The sequence below is a fragment of the Coregonus lavaretus genome (genome assembly GCF_964263955.1).
Source record: "Coregonus lavaretus genome assembly, chromosome: 23".
NCBI lineage: Eukaryota > Metazoa > Chordata > Actinopteri > Salmoniformes > Salmonidae > Coregonus > Coregonus lavaretus.
Window position 1 is genome coordinate 3,379,999 of NC_140010.1, and position 20,512 is coordinate 3,400,510.

The following is a 20,512-nucleotide window of genomic DNA, read 5'->3' on the forward strand; positions in this document are numbered from 1 at the left end:
TAAAAACAATGGATTAACTCTTAATTCATGCCTAAAATCAGATACTATGATGTGAGTCTGAAGGACGTTTATTTATATAATGTTGAACTGCTTGCATGATTTCGGAGCTCCTAAGCAAGTTCATTAGTGAAACTAAAATCATGTCTGGCACGAACTTGATGGCAAAACATTCAAATTAGGGGTTTGTTGAAAACTAGCCGGCTGGCTAAAACTGGCACTTTTACAGCAATGTTGATTCATGTGCACTTGTCCCTGTAAAACTACATGTAATAAAAGGAAATATGTATAATTAGGGATTAGGGAACTGAGCGTGCAGAATGTTCGTTTCAAAAGTCACGTTTCCATTAATGCTGAATCATGACTGTTGAAAGACTGTGGGACAATAGAGTTAAACATTAATGTATCTTGTTCAAAGGTGCTTCTTTCTGGGGCTCCTCAAGCAGCATTAACATGTCTGATTTTGGCGAGATCCTGAGGACCATTGGAGACTTTGGATCATTCCAGAAACTTATAGTTTTGGGAATATGCTTCCCGAATCTTATCCTGCCTTTCCACCTGGTCAGTTTGATTTTCATCCAGTCAGACCCCTGAGCGTCATTGTAACACTGACTGGATCCTTAGAGCTGGTTCTAATCTGAGCAGTGAGGAACAGCTGAAGGGAGAACGGATCATTATAATGTCCGGAACGGCGGAAAATGGAATGGCATCAAACACCTGGAAACCATGGAAACCATGTGTTTGATGTATTGGTTACCATTCCACTAATTCCGCTCCAGCCATTACCACGAGCCCGTTCTCCCCAATTAAGGTGCCGTCAACCTCCTGTGGTTCAATTTTATAATGTGGTTCTGCTTGCTTAATTTTGGAACACCTAAGCGATATTATAATGCAACTAAAATATTTTTTGGGACTTTGTTCAGAGTGTAGATGGGCAAAATATTCAGATTGGGGGTTTGGTAAATTGTATAACTAGGGAACTGACGGTGCAGATACATTGCTTCTTACAGTTCTTGTTAAAAAAGTCATGTTTCCACACATGCTGAATCATGCTTGCTGAAATACTGTGGGACAGTAGAGTTAAACATTAATTTATCTTGCATAAAGGATTCTCTGTGACAAACACCTTCTGTCTGGAGCTCCTCAAACAGAGAATCACTTGATTCTTGAACATGGCTGATTTTGGCGAGATCCTGAGGACCGTTGGAGACTTTGGATTATTCCAGAAGCTTATACTATTTGGACTATGCTTCCCGAATCTTATCCTGCCTTTCCACCTGGCCAGTTTGATTTTCATCCAGTCAGACCCTGAGTGCCACTGTAACACTGACTGGATCCTTAGAGCTGGTTCTAATCTGAGCAGGGAGGAACAGCTGAATCTGACCGTGCCCCGGGAGGAGGATGGAGCCTTCAGTAGGTGTCTGATGTTTACCCCTGTGGACTGGGACATTGACACCATCAGGGAGCATGGACTCAATCAGACCACTGAGTGCCAGAATGGATGGGTGTACAACAAGATAATGTACGAGGCCACCATAGTCACTGATGTAAGTAGGACAGGATGAGTGCAGGGGATGAACTATTGTTTTTACTAACCATAAGACTGTATTTTGTCATGTCATTAATGAGCTTATATGTTATCAGATTTTATTTTGTTGCAGTTTGATCTTGTCTGTGGCAAAGCTAACGTTGTCGGACTTGCACAAACTGTGTTCATGGCTGGCATTCTTCTTGGTTCACTCTTGTTCGGACCTTTTGCTGAATCGTAAGCACACTTGAAGTTGTGAATAACATGTCCTATACTTCTTGGTTTCTTTCTTTCTCTTTTGTAAAAACACCACCAAACATAAACAAGTAAACCAAGAGGAACATTCATCAAACCTTCAAAAGGAGGTTTAAAACTGTTTTAACCAACATGGTTTTCTGCACTTTTTTTCTCTTCTAGATTTGGTCGCCAACGAGCAACTCAGATACCCATGGTTATTATGCTAATCTTTACTGTAACAACAGGCCTGTCTCCAAACTTTTATTTGTATCTGGCATCCCAGTTTTTAGTAGGGATCGCATATGGTGGATTTCGAATCAACGGCATTGTATTAGGTAAAGTGATGTCCATTTCAAATAGACTATGCTCTGTAATAAAAAAACATGAGATAACAGAACTCAGTCAATGATTTGTCAGTCAGCTGGTCAAAATAACAAGTTGTATAACATTATAAAATGTTCCTTTCTACAGCAACTGAATGGGTCGGAGTGACAAGACGTTCTTATGCGTCTTGTTTGAGTCAGACATTCGGTGGAGTTGGCCAGTGCATCCTTGCTGGCATGATCTTCTTCATCCGAGACTGGAGACTTGCGCAGTTTGTCATGGCTGCACCAATAGCAGTGGTCGCCGTATATATATGGTGTGTACACGTGTCGTCTTTCACCAATATTAAAACGGATCGTTTTAATCCAGAGAGGCATTACACATCCCAAACAGAAGTTATTCAAACTGATAAAGACCTCAGGGACATTACAAAGCCAAACGGAGCATTACAGCACCCAAGCTGAATATTAATATTAGCAATATTAATTATAATTTGTAAAATCTGCTTGTTATGTATTTCCAGGTTTATTCCTGAATCAGCCAGGTGGTTATTGGATCAGGGGAAATCAGAGGAAGCTAAGAAGTTGATACTCAGGGTAGCAGCCATCAACAAACGCACAGTTCCAGATACTATTCTAGAGAAGGTAAAGTGCATGAATTAGGAATTAGAATCCTAGAATGGAAATGAAACTTTTTATGTTCAGGGAGGGAGTTGGTCAACCATGGTTTGCCAGTGCTGTGATAAGATATTGTAAAAATAATGAATTTGAATAATTTATCTGCACTGTATGTTTGTTAGCTAGCTAGCTAGCTAGTCAGCCAGTTTGTTGACAAGTTGTAAATGCAACAAGTACTGATATTGTATCACTCACAACTTTCCAAGAAAACAAACATTTAGACATTTATGCTCTGTTTATATATATCCTAGAGGCTATTTATACAGAAAATTGGCATAAAACCTGTATCAACTGCATTTATACTTCTATGACAAAATTGTAGGTTGACAATAATTAGATTACACAATTTCTGATATTCTTATTTGGCAGTTTTCGCTGCATAACATGTAGAAGTTGTCCCTTTTCAGGTATAGAAGAAGTGACTGCTAAATGCTAACCCTCGTTCGCATAAGCTGGGTAGCATAGCTAACATACAGAAATCGGTGGTGGCAGTCAAAGTCGTTTTTTAACTGTATTGCAGTTGATTGGTAATGATGACATGAACATGTGTTGGGGTTGACATCCATACAAGCATTTACTCAGATTTCTATCTCAATATAGTGTGAAATACACAAATAAACAATAGTCTATATGTAGGTACATTTTGCTGGTGGGCAATGAGGCGAATCGGGATCTTTCCCTCACGGCCCTTTCCCTCGTGCGTTTCCATGGCAATTGCATTGTATTGCTCGAGTTCGATTGACCTTTCAGGCACTGATTATGGTAAACGTACATCTACCCCAAAGAGCAATATCTAACACAAAGATCACCTCTATTCCAGATAGCTGAGGAGAAAGTTGTTCAGAAGGGAGGCGTACTCATTCTCATCAGATCTCCTGTACTTAGGAAATACTTCTTAACTATTACTCTTGGATGGTACGTTCTTTAATACCTTAATATCTCAAATTGTCCAACCTTTAGCCAATATTAAATCTCATCATGACAAACAAATGTGATGTCTGTTTTTGTGTCTCTCTCTCTCTCTGAAATCACAGGTTCTCGTTAAACCTCTCCTACTACTGTTTGTCCTTCAACGTCGGGAACTTTGGCTTGGACATCTTCTTGACACAGCTCATGTTCGGACTCACAGAGATACCAGGTCATATACTCTGCATCTTTATACTGGAATATTTGGGGAGGAAGATATCCTTAATGTCCACCCTTCTGACTGGTGGGTTCACCTGCTTCCTAATCCTGGCTGTTCCACAAGGTAAAGTTCCAACTGGAATACATTTGACATTTTAGACATTTAGTAGATGCTCTTATCCAGAGCAACTAACAATTAGTGCATTCATCTTAAGATAGCTAGTTGAGACATCGACACATCACAATCGTATCAAGTACATTTTCCCTCAACAAAGTATTTATCAGAAAAGTCAGTGCTAGTGGGAAAATATCAGTGTTTTTTTGTTTGTATTTTTTTGCGGGGGAGGCGCCGTGAGAGTTATTTAAGGTACTCTTCAAGGAGGTAGGGTTTCAGACGTTTTCGAAAGATGGGCAGAGACTCTGCTTTCCTGACTTTAGGGGGAAGCTTGTTCCACCGTTGGGGTGCCGGGACAGGGAAGAGATTGGACTGGGCTGAGCGGTAGCTGCAGGGGTGGGAGGGCCAAGAGACCAGAGGTGGCGGAACAGAGTGCTCGGGTTTGGATGTAGGGTTTGAGCATATCCTGAAGGTAAGGAGGTGCAGTTCCTCTTGCCACTCCGTAGGCAAGCACCAGGGTCTTGAAAATGATGCGAGCTTCGTCTGGAAGCCAGTGGAGTGTGCGGAGGAGCGGGGTGCAATGGCAGAACTTAGGAAGGTTGAACACCAGGCGGGCTGCGGCATTCTGGATAAGATGCAGGGGGTTTTATGGCACAAGCAGGGAGCCCAGCCAACAGAGAGTTGCAGTAGTGTAGACGGGAGATGACACGTGCCTGGATTAGGACCTGCGCTGCTTCCTGTGTGAGGAATGGTCGTACTCCACGGATGTTGTAGAGCATGAACAGGAGATGACAGAGCAGAGTGTACAAAACATTAGGAACACCTTCCTAATATTGAGTTGCAATCAGAACAGCCTCAATTTGTCGGGGCATGGACTCTACCAGACGTCGAAAGCGTTCCACGGGGATGCTGGCCCATGTTGACGTCAATGCTTCCCACAGTTGTGTCAAGTTGGCTGGATGTCCTTTGGGTGGTGGACCATTCTTGATACACACGGGAAACTGTTTAGCGTGAAAAACCCAGCAGCGTTGCAGTTCTTGACACACTCAAACCGGTGCGTCTGGCACCTTCTACCATACCCCGCTCAAATGGACTTAAATCTTTTGTCTTGCCCATTCACCCTCTGAATGGCACACATACACAATCCATGTCTCAATTGTCACAATGCTTAAGAATCCTTCTTTAACTTGTCTCCTCCCCTTCATCTACACTGATTGAAGTGGATTTAACAGGTGACATCAATAAGGTATCATAGCTTTCACCTGGATTCACCTGTTCAGTCTATGTCATGGAAAGAGCAGGTGTTCCTAATGTTTTGTAAACTCAGTGTACATACACAGTGCATTCGGAAAGTATTCAGACCCCTTTACTTTTTCCAAAAACATTTACGTTACAACCTTATTCTAAAATGGATTAAATTGTTTTTTTCCCCCCTCATCAATCTACACACAATACCCCATAATGACAAAGCAAAAACTGGTTTTAAGACATTTCTGCAAATGTATTAAATATAAAAACTGAAATATTAAATTTACATAAGTATTCAGACCCTTTACTTAATTCTTTGTTGAAGCGCCTTTCGCAGTTATTACAGCCTCAAGTTTTCTTGGATATGACACTACAAGCTCTGCACACCTGCATTTGGGGAGTTTCTTCCATTCTTCTCTGCAGATCCTCTGAAGCTCTGTCAGGTTCGATGGGGAGCGTCGCTGCACAGTTATTTTCAGGTCTCTCCAGAGATGTTCGATCGGGTTCAAATCCGGGCTCTGCATGGGCCACTCAAACACATTCAGAGACTTATCCCGAAGCCACTCCTGTGGTGTCTTGGCTGTGTGCTTAGGGTTGTTGTCCTGATGGATGGTCAACCTTCGCCCCAGTCTGAGGTTCTGACCGCTCTGGAGCAGGTTTTCATCAAGGATCTCTCTGTACTTTTCTCCGTTCATCTTTCCCTCGATCCTGACTAGTCTCCCCATCCCTGCCGCTGAAAAACATCCCCACAGTATGATCCTGCCACCACCATGCTTCACCGTAGGGATGGTGCCAGGTTTCCTCCAGACGTGAAACTTGCAATTCAGACCACAGCGTTCAATATTGGTTTCATCAGACCAGATAAGCTTGTTTCTCATGGTGTGAGAGTCCTTTAGGTGCCTTTTGGCAATGTGGCTTTTACTGAAGAGTGGCTGATTGGTGGAATGCTGCAGAGATGGTTGTCCTTCTGGAAGGTTCTCCCATCTCTAGAAAGGAACTCTGGAGCTCTGTCAGAGTGATCATTGGGTTCTTGGTCACCTCCCTGACCTAGGCCCTTCTCCGCCGATTGCTCAGTTTGGCCGGGCCGCCAGCTCTAGGAAGAGTCTTGGTGGTTTCAATCTTCATCCATTTAAGAATGATGGAGGCCACTGTGTTCTTGGGGACCTTCAATGCTGCAGAAATTCTTTGGTACCCTTCCCCAGATCTGTGCCTCGACACAATCCTGTCTTGGCGATCTACGGACAATTCCTTCGACCTCATGGCTTGGTTTTGCTCTGACATGCACTGTCAACTATGGAACATTATATAGACAGGTGTGTGCCTTTCCAAATCATGTCCAATCAATTGAATTTACCACAGGTGGACTCCAATCAAGTTGTGGAAACATCTCAAGAATAATCAATGGAAACAGGATGCACCTGAGCAAAATTTCGAGTCTCATAGCAAAGGGTCTGAATACTTTTGTAAACAAGGTATTTCTGTTTTTGCAAAAAATTCTAAAAACCTGTTTTTGCTTTGTCATTATGGGGTAATGTTTGTAGATTGATGCCGATTGTTTTTATTTAATCCATTTTAGAATAAGGCTGTAACGTAACAAAATGTGGAAAAAGTGAAGATCTTTGAATACTTTTCGATTGCACTGTACATAAAAGATCTACCGAGACAGTGGACTGATCGTACAAAGTTGAGAAACATGTTGATGAACAGTACGTTAACTCTACTTCAGACAACAGAAACATGTTAATGAACAGTACGTTAACGCTACTTCAGACAACAGAAACATGTTGATGAACAGTACGTTAACTCTACTTCAGACAACAGAAACATGTTGATGAACAGTACGTTAACTCTACTTCAGACAACAGAAACATGTTGATGAACAGTACGTTAACTCTACTTCAGACAACAGAAACATGTTGATGAACAGTACGTTAACTCTACTTCAGACAACAGAAACATGTTGATGTACAGTACGTTAACTCTACTTCAGACAACAGAAACATGTTGATGAACAGTACGTTAACTCTACTTCAGACAACAGAAACATGTTGATGAACAGTACGTTAACTCTACTTCAGACAACAGAAACATGTTGATGAACAGTACGTTAACTCTACTTCAGACAACAGAAACATGTTGATGAACAGTACGTTAACTCTACTTCAGACAACAGAAACATGTTGATGAACAGTACGTTAACTCTACTTCAGACAACAGAAACATGTTGATGAACAGTACGTTAACTCTACTTCATGTTGATGAACAGTACGTTAACTCTACTTCATGTTGATGAACAGTACGTTAACTCTACTTCAGACAACAGAAACATGTTGATGTACAGTACGTTAACTCTACTTCAGACAACAGAAACATGTTGATGAACAGTACGTTAACTCTACTTCATGTTGATGTACAGTACGTTAACTCTACTTCATGTTGATGAACAGTACGTTAACTCTACTTCAGACAACAGAAACATGTTGATGAACAGTACGTTAACTCTACTTCATGTTGATGAACAGTACGTTAACTCTACTTCAGACAACAGAAACATGTTGATGAACAGTACGTTAACTCTACTTCATGTTGATGAACAGTACGTTAACTCTACTTCAGACAACAGAAACATGTTGATGAACAGTACGTTAACTCTACTTCATGTTGATGAACAGTACGTTAACTCTACTTCATGTTGATGAACAGTACGTTAACTCTACTTCAGACAACAGAAACATGTTGATGAACAGTACGTTAACTCTACTTCATGTTGATGAACAGTACGTTAACTCTACTTCATGTTGATGTACAGTACGTTAACTCTACTTCAGACAACAGAAACATGTTGATGAACAGTACGTTAACTCTACTTCATGTTGATGAACAGTACGTTAACTCTACTTCATGTTGATGAACAGTACGTTAACTCTACTTCATGTTGATGAACAGTACGTTAACTCTACTTCATGTTGATGAACAGTACGTTAACTCTACTTCATGTTGATGAACAGTACGTTAACTCTACTTCATGTTGATGTACAGTACGTTAACTCTACTTCATGTTGATGAACAGTACGTTAACTCTACTTCATGTTGATGAACAGTACGTTAACTCTACTTCAGACAACAGAAACATGTTGATGAACAGTACGTTAACTCTACTTCAGACAACAGAAACATGTTGATGTACAGTACGTTAACTCTACTTCATGTTGATGAACAGTACGTTAACTCTACTTCATGTTGATGAACAGTACGTTAACTCTACTTCAGACAACAGAAACATGTTGATGAACAGTACGTTAACTCTACTTCAGACAACAGAAACATGTTGATGTACAGTACGTTAACTCTACTTCATGTTGATGAACAGTACGTTAACTCTACTTCATGTTGATGAACAGTACGTTAACTCTACTTCAGACAACAGAAACATGTTGATGAACAGTACGTTAACTCTACTTCATGTTGATGAACAGTACGTTAACTCTACTTCAGACAACAGAAACATGTTGATGAACAGTACGTTAACTCTACTTCATGTTGATGAACAGTACGTTAACTCTACTTCATGTTGATGAACAGTACGTTAACTCTACTTCAGACAACAGAAACATGTTGATGAACAGTACGTTAACTCTACTACATGTTGATGAACAGTACGTTAACTCTACTTCATGCTGATGTACAGTACGTTAACTCTACTTCAGACAACAGAAACATGTTGATGAACAGTACGTTAACTCTACTTCATGTTGATGAACAGTACGTTAACTCTACTTCATGTTGATAAACAGTACGTTAACTCTACTTCATGTTGATGAACAGTACGTTAACTCTACTTCATGTTGATGTACAGTACGTTAACTCTACTTCATGTTAATGAACAGTACGTTAACTCTACTTCATGTTGATGAACAGTACGTTAACTCTACTTCATGTTGATGAACAGTACGTTAACTCTACTTCATGTTGATGAACAGTACGTTAACTCTACTTCATGTTGATGAACAGTACGTTAACTCTACTTCATGTTGATGAACAGTACGTTAACTCTACTTCATGTTGATGTACAGTACGTTAACTCTACTTCATGTTGATGAACAGTACGTTAACTCTACTTCATGTTGATGAACAGTACGTTAACTCTACTTCATGTTAATGAACAGTACGTTAACTCTACTTCATGTTGATGTACAGTACGTTAACTCTACTTCATGTTAATGAACAGTACGTTAACTCTACTTCAGACAACAGAAACATGTTGATGTACAGTACGTTAACTCTACTTCATGTTAATGAACAGTACGTTAACTCTACTTCATGTTGATGAACAGTACGTTAACTCTACTTCATGTTGATGAACAGTACGTTAACTCTACTTCATGTTAATGAACAGTACGTTAACTCTACTTCATGTTGATGAACAGTACGTTAACTCTACTTGATGTTGATGAACAGTACGTTAACTCTACTTCAGACAACAGAAACATGTTGATGAACAGTACGTTAACTCTACTTCAGACAACAGAAACATGTTGATGAACAGTACGTTAACTCTACTTCATGTTGATGAACAGTACGTTAACTCTACTTCATGTTGATGAACAGTACGTTAACTCTACTTCAGACAACAGAAACATGTTGATGTACAGTACGTTAACTCTACTTCAGACAACAGAAACATGTTGATGTACAGTACGTTAACTCTACTTCAGACAACAGAAACATGTTGATGAACAGTACGTTAACTCTACTTCATGTTGATGTACAGTACGTTAACTCTACTTCATGTTGATGAACAGTACGTTAACTCTACTTCAGACAACAGAAACATGTTGATGAACAGTACGTTAACTCTACTTCATGTTGATGAACAGTACGTTAACTCTACTTCAGACAACAGAAACATGTTGATGAACAGTACGTTATCTCTACTTCATGTTGATGAACAGTACGTTAACTCTACTTCAGACAACAGAAACATGTTGATGAACAGTACGTTAACTCTACTTCATGTTGATGAACAGTACGTTAACTCTACTTCATGTTGATGAACAGTACGTTAACTCTACTTCAGACAACAGAAACATGTTGATGAACAGTACGTTAACTCTACTTCATGTTGATGAACAGTACGTTAACTCTACTTCATGTTGATGTACAGTACGTTAACTCTACTTCAGACAACAGAAACATGTTGATGAACAGTACGTTAACTCTACTTCATGTTGATGAACAGTACGTTAACTCTACTTCATGTTGATGAACAGTACGTTAACTCTACTTCATGTTGATGAACAGTACGTTAACTCTACTTCATGTTGATGAACAGTACGTTAACTCTACTTCATGTTGATGAACAGTACGTTAACTCTACTTCATGTTGATGTACAGTACGTTAACTCTACTTCATGTTGATGAACAGTACGTTAACTCTACTTCATGTTGATGAACAGTACGTTAACTCTACTTCAGACAACAGAAACATGTTGATGAACAGTACGTTAACTCTACTTCAGACAACAGAAACATGTTGATGTACAGTACGTTAACTCTACTTCATGTTGATGAACAGTACGTTAACTCTACTTCATGTTGATGAACAGTACGTTAACTCTACTTCAGACAACAGAAACATGTTGATGAACAGTACGTTAACTCTACTTCAGACAACAGAAACATGTTGATGTACAGTACGTTAACTCTACTTCATGTTGATGAACAGTACGTTAACTCTACTTCATGTTGATGAACAGTACGTTAACTCTACTTCAGACAACAGAAACATGTTGATGAACAGTACGTTAACTCTACTTCATGTTGATGAACAGTACGTTAACTCTACTTCAGACAACAGAAACATGTTGATGAACAGTACGTTAACTCTACTTCATGTTGATGAACAGTACGTTAACTCTACTTCATGTTGATGAACAGTACGTTAACTCTACTTCAGACAACAGAAACATGTTGATGAACAGTACGTTAACTCTACTACATGTTGATGAACAGTACGTTAACTCTACTTCATGCTGATGTACAGTACGTTAACTCTACTTCAGACAACAGAAACATGTTGATGAACAGTACGTTAACTCTACTTCATGTTGATGAACAGTACGTTAACTCTACTTCATGTTGATAAACAGTACGTTAACTCTACTTCATGTTGATGAACAGTACGTTAACTCTACTTCATGTTGATGTACAGTACGTTAACTCTACTTCATGTTAATGAACAGTACGTTAACTCTACTTCATGTTGATGAACAGTACGTTAACTCTACTTCATGTTGATGAACAGTACGTTAACTCTACTTCATGTTGATGAACAGTACGTTAACTCTACTTCATGTTGATGAACAGTACGTTAACTCTACTTCATGTTGATGAACAGTACGTTAACTCTACTTCATGTTGATGTACAGTACGTTAACTCTACTTCATGTTGATGAACAGTACGTTAACTCTACTTCATGTTGATGAACAGTACGTTAACTCTACTTCATGTTAATGAACAGTACGTTAACTCTACTTCATGTTGATGTACAGTACGTTAACTCTACTTCATGTTAATGAACAGTACGTTAACTCTACTTCAGACAACAGAAACATGTTGATGTACAGTACGTTAACTCTACTTCATGTTAATGAACAGTACGTTAACTCTACTTCATGTTGATGAACAGTACGTTAACTCTACTTCATGTTGATGAACAGTACGTTAACTCTACTTCATGTTAATGAACAGTACGTTAACTCTACTTCATGTTGATGAACAGTACGTTAACTCTACTTGATGTTGATGAACAGTACGTTAACTCTACTTCAGACAACAGAAACATGTTGATGAACAGTACGTTAACTCTACTTCAGACAACAGAAACATGTTGATGAACAGTACGTTAACTCTACTTCATGTTGATGAACAGTACGTTAACTCTACTTCATGTTGATGAACAGTACGTTAACTCTACTTCAGACAACAGAAACATGTTGATGTACAGTACGTTAACTCTACTTCAGACAACAGAAACATGTTGATGTACAGTACGTTAACTCTACTTCAGACAACAGAAACATGTTGATGAACAGTACGTTAACTCTACTTCATGTTGATGTACAGTACGTTAACTCTACTTCATGTTGATGAACAGTACGTTAACTCTACTTCAGACAACAGAAACATGTTGATGAACAGTACGTTAACTCTACTTCATGTTGATGAACAGTACGTTAACTCTACTTCAGACAACAGAAACATGTTGATGAACAGTACGTTATCTCTACTTCATGTTGATGAACAGTACGTTAACTCTACTTCAGACAACAGAAACATGTTGATGAACAGTACGTTAACTCTACTTCATGTTGATGAACAGTACGTTAACTCTACTTCATGTTGATGAACAGTACGTTAACTCTACTTCAGACAACAGAAACATGTTGATGAACAGTACGTTAACTCTACTTCATGTTGATGAACAGTACGTTAACTCTACTTCATGTTGATGTACAGTACGTTAACTCTACTTCAGACAACAGAAACATGTTGATGAACAGTACGTTAACTCTACTTCATGTTGATGAACAGTACGTTAACTCTACTTCATGTTGATGAACAGTACGTTAACTCTACTTCATGTTGATGAACAGTACGTTAACTCTACTTCATGTTGATGAACAGTACGTTAACTCTACTTCATGTTGATGAACAGTACGTTAACTCTACTTCATGTTGATGTACAGTACGTTAACTCTACTTCATGTTGATGAACAGTACGTTAACTCTACTTCATGTTGATGAACAGTACGTTAACTCTACTTCAGACAACAGAAACATGTTGATGAACAGTACGTTAACTCTACTTCAGACAACAGAAACATGTTGATGTACAGTACGTTAACTCTACTTCATGTTGATGAACAGTACGTTAACTCTACTTCATGTTGATGAACAGTACGTTAACTCTACTTCATGTTGATGAACAGTACGTTAACTCTACTTCATGTTGATGAACAGTACGTTAACTCTACTTCAGACAACAGAAACATGTTGATGAACAGTACGTTAACTCTACTTCAGACAACAGAAACATGTTGATGTACAGTACGTTAACTCTACTTCATGTTGATGAACAGTACGTTAACTCTACTTCATGTTGATGAACAGTACGTTAACTCTACTTCAGACAACAGAAACATGTTGATGAACAGTACGTTAACTCTACTTCATGTTGATGAACAGTACGTTAACTCTACTTCAGACAACAGAAACATGTTGATGAACAGTACGTTAACTCTACTTCATGTTGATGAACAGTACGTTAACTCTACTTCATGTTGATGAACAGTACGTTAACTCTACTTCAGACAACAGAAACATGTTGATGAACAGTACGTTAACTCTACTTCATGTTGATGAACAGTACGTTAACTCTACTTCATGCTGATGAACAGTACGTTAACTCTACTTCATGTTGATGAACAGTACGTTAACTCTACTTCATGTTGATGTACAGTACGTTAACTCTACTTCATGTTAATGAACAGTACGTTAACTCTACTTCATGTTGATGAACAGTACGTTAACTCTACTTCATGTTGATGAACAGTACGTTAACTCTACTTCATGTTGATGAACAGTACGTTAACTCTACTTCATGTTGATGAACAGTACGTTAACTCTACTTCATGTTGATGAACAGTACGTTAACTCTACTTCATGTTGATGTACAGTACGTTAACTCTACTTCATGTTGATGAACAGTACGTTAACTCTACTTCATGTTGATGAACAGTACGTTAACTCTACTTCATGTTAATGAACAGTACGTTAACTCTACTTCATGTTGATGTACAGTACGTTAACTCTACTTCATGTTAATGAACAGTACGTTAACTCTACTTCAGACAACAGAAACATGTTGATGTACAGTACGTTAACTCTACTTCATGTTACTGAACAGTACGTTAACTCTACTTCATGTTGATGAACAGTACGTTAACTCTACTTCATGTTGATGAACAGTACGTTAACTCTACTTCATGTTAATGAACAGTACGTTAACTCTACTTCATGTTGATGAACAGTACGTTAACTCTACTTGATGTTGATGAACAGTACGTTAACTCTACTTCAGACAACGCCGTTGCTATCACTGCTCTTGCAGCTGCTGGGAGGTTTTTCATGAACAACGCTGGATCCATATGCAACGTCTATGTTCAGGAGCTGTTTCCCACCTCTGTTAGGTAAGACCTGTTATTTCTGTATACATGCATAGAGACCTCTTCACTTTTCGCATATTTTGTTGTACGTTACAGCCTTATTCTAAAATCGATTAAATTATTTTTTTCCCCTCATCAATCTACACACAATACCCCATAATGACAAAGCGAAAAAAGGTTTTTAGATTTTTTTGTATATTTATAAAAAAATAAAACCAGAAATAACTTATACACATGTATTCAGACCCTTTGCTATGAGACTCGAAATTGAGCTCAGGTGCATCCTGTTTCCTTTGATCATCCTTGAGATGTTTCTACAACTTGATTGGAGTCCACCTGTGGTAAATTCAATTGATTGGACATGATTTGGAAAGGCACACACCTGTCTATATAAGGTCCCACAGTTGACAGTGCATGTCAGAGCAAAAACCAAGTCATGAGGTTGAAGGAATTGTCTGTAAATATCAGAGACAGGATTGTGTTGAGGTACAGATCTGGGGAAGGGTACCAAAAAATGTCTGCAGCATTGAAGGTCCCCATGAACACAGTGGCCTCCATCATTCTTAAATGGAAGAAGTTTGGAACCACCAAGACTCTTCCTAGAGCTGGCAGCCCGGCCAAACTGAGCAATCGGCGGAGAAGGGCCTAGGTCAGGGAGGTGACCAAGAAACCAATGGTCACTCTGACAGAGCTCCAGAGTTCCTCTGTGGAGATGGCAGAACCTTCCAGAAGGACAACCATCTCTGCAGCACTCCACCAATCAGGTCTTTACAGTAGAGTGGCCAGACGGAAGCCACTCCTCAGTAAAAGGCACATGACAGCCCGTTTGGAGTTTTCCAAAAGGCACCTAAAGTACTCTCAGACCATGAGAAACAAGATTCTAAGTTCTGTTGAAATCAAGATTGACCTCTTTGGCCTGGATGCCAAGCGTCACGTCTGGAGGAAACCAGGCACCGCTCATCACCTGGCCAACACCATCCCTACGGTGAAACATGGTGGTGGCAGCGTCATGCTGTGGGGATGTTTTTCAGCAGCAGGGACTGGGAGACTAGTCAGGATCGAGGGAAAGAACGGAGCAAAGTACAGAGATCCTTGATGAAAACCTGCTCCGAAGCGTTCGGGAAGTCAAATTGGGACAACGGTTCACCTTCCAACAGGATAACGACCCTAAGCACACAGCCAAGACAACGCAGGAGTGGCTTCGGGACAAGTCTCTGAATGTCCTTGAGTGGCCCAGCCAGAGCCCGGACTTGAACCCGATCGAACATCTCTGGAGAGACCTGAAAATAGCTGTGCAGCGACGCTCCCCATCCAACCTGACAGAGCTTGAGAGGATCTGCAGAGAAGAATGGGAGAAACTCCCCAAATACAGGTGTGCCAAGCTTGTAGCATCATACCCAAGAAGACTCTAGGCTGTAATCGCTGCCAAAGGTGCTTCAACAAAGTACTGAGTAAAGGGTCTGAATACTTATGTAAATGTTATATTTCACATTTTAACTTATTTTTTGTGCAAAAATGTATAAGAAACCTGTTTTTGCTTTGTCATTATGGGGTATTTTGTGTAGATTGATGAGGAGAAAAAAACAATTCAATCAATTTTAGAATAAGGCTGAACGTAACAAAATGTGGGAAAATAATAGATATCTAAATACTTTCAGAGTTTTCAAGTCTTCACTATTATTCTACAATGTAGAAAATAGTAAAAATAAAGAAACTTTTGACCGGTAGTGTGTATAAATATACAGTGGGGGAAAAAAGTATTTAGTCAGCCACCAATTGTGCAAGTTCTCCCACTTAAAAAGATGAGAGAGGCCTGTAATTTTCATCATAGGTACACGTCAACTATGACAGACAAATTGAGGAAAAAAATTCAGAAAATCACATTGTAGGATTTTTAATGAATTTATTTGCAAATTATGGTGGAAAATAAGTATTTGGTCACCTACAAACAAGCAAGATTTCTGGCTCTCACAGACCCGTAACTTCTTCTTTAAGAGGCTCCTCTGTCCTCCACTCGTTACCTGTATTAATGGCACCTGTTTGAACTTGTTATCAGTATAAAAGACACCTGTCCACAACCTCAAACAGTCACACTCCAAACTCCACTATGGCCAAGACCAAAGAGCTGTCAAAGGACACCAGAAACAAAATTGTAGACCAGCACCAGGCTGGGAAGACTGAATCTGCAATAGGTAAGCAGCTTGGTTTGAAGAAATCAACTGCGGGAGCAATTATTAGGAAATGGAAGACATACAAGACCACTGATAATCTCCCTCGATCAGGGGCTCCACGCAAGATCTCACCCCGTGGGGTCAAAATGATCACAAGAACGGTGAGCAAAAATCCCAGAACCACACGGGGGGACCTAGTGAATGACCTGCAGAGAGCTGGGACCAAAGTAACAAAGCCTACCATCAGTAACACACTACGCCACCAGGGACTCAAATCCTGCAGTGCCAGACGTGTCCCCCTGCTTAAGCCAGTACATGTCCAGGCCCGTCTGAAGTTTGCTAGAGTGCATTTGGATGATCCAGAAGAGGATTGGGAGAATGTCATATTGTCAGATGAAACCAAAATATAACTTTTTGGTAAAAACTCAACTCGTCGTGTTTGGAGGACAAAGAATGCTGAGTTGCATCCAAAGAACACCATACCTACTGTGAAGCATGGGGGTGGAAACATCATGCTTTGGGGCTGTTTTTCTGCAAAGGGACCAGGACGACTGATCCGTGTAAAGGAAAGAATGAATGGGGCCATGTATCGTGAGATTTTGAGTGAAAACCTCCTTCCATCAGCAAGGGCATTGAAGATGAAACGTGGCTGGGTCTTTCAGCATGACAATGATCCCAAACACACCGCCCGGGCAACGAAGGAGTGGCTTCGTAAGAACCATTTCAAGGTCCTGGAGTGGCCTAGCCAGTCTCCAGATCTCAACCCCATAGAAAATCTTTGGAGGGAGTTGAAAGTCCGTGTTGCCCAGTGACAGCCCCAAAACATCACTGCTCTAGAGGAGATCTGCATGGAGGAATGGGCCAAAATACCAGCAACAGTGTGTGAAAACCTTGTGAAGACTTACAGAAAACGTTTGACCTGTGTCATTGCCAACAAAGGGTATATAACAAAGTATTGAGAAACTTTTGTTATTGACCAAATACTTATTTTCCACCATAATTTGCAAATAAATTCATAAAAAATCCTACAATGTGATTTTCTGGATTTTTTTTCTCATTTTGTCTGTCATAGTTGACGTGTACCTATGATGAAAATTACAGGCCTTTCTCATCTTTTTAAGTGGGAGAACTTGCACAATTGGTGGCTGACTAAATACTTTTTTCCCCACTGTATGTGTGTGTGTGTGTGTGTTTGTGTGTATATACAGTGGGGAAAAAAAGTATTTAGTCAGTCACCAATTGTGCAAGTTCTCCCACTTAAAAAGATGAGAGAGGCCTGTAATTTTCATCATAGGTACACGTCAACTATGACAGACAAAATGAGAAAAAAAAATCCAGAAAATCACATTGTAGGATTTTTTATGAATTTATTTGCAAATTATGGTGGAAAATAAGTATTTGGTCAATAACAAAAGTTTCTCAATACTTTGTTATATACCCTTTGTTGGCAATGACACAGGTCAAACGTTTTCTGTAAGTCTTCACAAGGTTTTCACACACTGTTGCTGGTATTTTGGCCCATTCCTCCATGCAGATCTCCTCTAGAGCAGTGATGTTTTGGGGCTGTCGCTGGGCAACACAGACTTTCAACTCCCTCCAAAGATTTTCTATGGGGTTGAGATCTGGAGACTCCAGGACCTTGAAATGCTTCTTACGAAGCCACTCCTTCATTGCCCGGGCGGTGTGTTTGGGATCATTGTCATGCTGAAAGACCCAGCCACGTTTCATCTTCAATGCCCTTGCTGATGGAAGGAGGTTTTCACTCAAAATCTCACGATACATGGCCCCATTCATTCTTTCCTTTACACGGATCAGTCGTCCTGGTCCCTTTGCAGAAAAACAGCCCCAAAGTATGATGTTTTCACTCCCATGCTTCACAGTAGGTATGGTGTTCTTTGGATGCAACTCAGCATTCTTTGTCCTCCAAACACGACGAGTTGAGTTTTTACCAAAAAGTTATATTTTGGTTTCATCTGACCATATGACATTCTCCCAATCCTCTTCTGGATGCACTCTAGCAAACTTCAGACGGGCCTGGACATGTACTGGCTTAAGCAGGGGGACACGTCTAGCACTGCAGGATTTGAGTCCCTGGCGGCGTAGTGTGTTACTGATGGTAGGCTTTGTTACTTTGGTCCCAGCTCTCTGCAGGTCATTCACTAGGTCCCCCCGTGTGGTTCTGGGATTTTTGCTCACCGTTCTTGTGATCATTTTGACCCCACGGGGTGAGATCTTGCGTGGAGCCCCAGATCGAGGGAGATTATCAGTGGTCTTGTTTGTCTTCCATTTCCTAATAATTGCTCTCACAGTTGATTTCTTCAAACCAAGCTGCTTACCCATTGCAGATTCAGTCTTCCCAGCCTGGTGCAGGTCTACAATTTTGTTTCTGGTGTCCTTTGACAGCTCTTTGGTCTTGGCCATAGTGGAGTTTGGAGTGTGACTGTTTGAGGTTGTGGACAGGTGTCTTTTATACTGATAACAAGTTCAAACAGGTGCCATTAATACAGGTAACGAGTGGAGGACAGAGGAGCTTCTTAAATAAGAAGTTACAGGTCTGTGAGAGCCAGAAATCTTGCTTGTTTGTAGGTGATCAAATACTTATTTTCCACCATAATTTGCAGATAAATTCATTAAAAATCCTACAATGTGATTTTCTGGAATTTTTTTTCTCAATTTGTGTGTCATAGTTGACGTGTACCTATGATGAAAATGACAGGCCTCTCTCATCTTTTTAAGTGGGAGAACTTGCACAATTGGTGGCTGACTAAATACTTTTTTTCCCCACTGTATATATACATATAAGGCCCATAACTAATGCTAGATTGTTTAATAACCCTTAATGTATCATCCATTTGCTCCTTCATTCAGACAAACGGCCACAGGCTTAGGTTCAATAGCAATCAGAATTGCTGGAATGCTGTCTCCAATGCTCAACATATTGGCCACATACCATTGGTCTATCCCCACCATCGTGTTCAGCAGCCTGTCATTGGCTGGTGGGGCTCTGGTCGTCCTTCTTCCTGAGACCAGGAGGACAGAACTACCTGACTCTACAGATGAGGCCGAGGGGAAGAGGTAGGTGCACCAGAGAATGTGTGAGGAAAGATGCACATACATAAGACTTGGCAGATCGTTTTGCATTTGTAGGAATGCTGTGGAACTATAAGAGGGTATTCGTTCATATATGAGGCAGATGGAGTAACACAATAAGGTACAAAGGAGTTGTTTAAGGGTGTATAACTTGTTGTTGTCTTTTGAAGCTTGGTTTCATTGATATCTACTTTTCCTGTAGAAATGTGACTACAACCACGAAGAAAAAAGCAAAAGGCTGCAAAGTGGATGTTTGCGACTGTGAAAAATCGACTAAACTATAAAGTGATTTTTATGTAAGTCTTTTTCTGGGTACATTTCTTTTCAAGGCTTAGTTAGTAAGACAGTTGGCTGGTGCAGGTGCTTATAACACCAAGGCTGTGAATACAATTCCTGGATGGGCCACATACCTGCTGTTTTTAACTTTGGCTTATAGAATTTATAGAATTAATCTACTATTTTTGTAACTCTTATTACCCGCTAAATGTATCAAAACGTATGATAAAAGTGTTTACTAAATGAACTACTAAATGTCTACTATAAAATATTATTATATTTGAATTTAAATACATTTGCAGTGTATCAAGGAATCTAATGATATACACACCGTTACTCACATTTGTATAAAAAACGGAGAGTCACCTGTGTTACCCAATTAATCTGTAAATGTTGTTACGAAACCACCTAGCTAACCTACTGCTAACGCTACACTCCCAGTGTCCAGGGGTCCTATAGGCCTGGCTAAATAATCTGTATCCTGATTGAATGTGTG

At 39.9% G+C, this 20,512-nt stretch overlaps 1 protein-coding gene across 1 annotated transcript; it reads left to right on the top strand.

The window, feature by feature from the left end:
• Positions 1-1,168: 1,168 nt before the first annotated feature.
• Positions 1,169-20,198, top strand: slc22a13a (solute carrier family 22 member 13a). Its single transcript, XM_084188063.1, has 10 exons — positions 1,169-1,544; positions 1,659-1,762; positions 1,943-2,097; positions 2,234-2,402; positions 2,610-2,730; positions 3,584-3,678; positions 3,798-4,012; positions 14,395-14,503; positions 19,519-19,725; positions 19,943-20,198. Exons 1-10 carry the CDS (start codon positions 1,170-1,172, stop codon positions 20,022-20,024), a joined length of 1,632 nt encoding a protein of 543 aa, XP_084044189.1. The 5' UTR covers position 1,169; the 3' UTR covers positions 20,025-20,198.
• The last annotated feature ends 314 nt before the right edge of the window (positions 20,199-20,512 follow it).

Excerpts from the sequence above, each read along its gene's own strand:
- slc22a13a (XM_084188063.1), top strand. The coding sequence starts at position 1,170 with ATGGCTGATTTTGGCGAGATCCTGAGGACCGTTGGAGACTTTGGATTA. Across the intron at positions 3,679-3,797 it reads TTAACTATTACTCTTGGATG|GTTCTCGTTAAACCTCTCCT; the intron begins GTACGTTCTTTA and ends CTGAAATCACAG. Across the intron at positions 14,504-19,518 it reads CTGTTTCCCACCTCTGTTAG|ACAAACGGCCACAGGCTTAG; the intron begins GTAAGACCTGTT and ends TCCTTCATTCAG.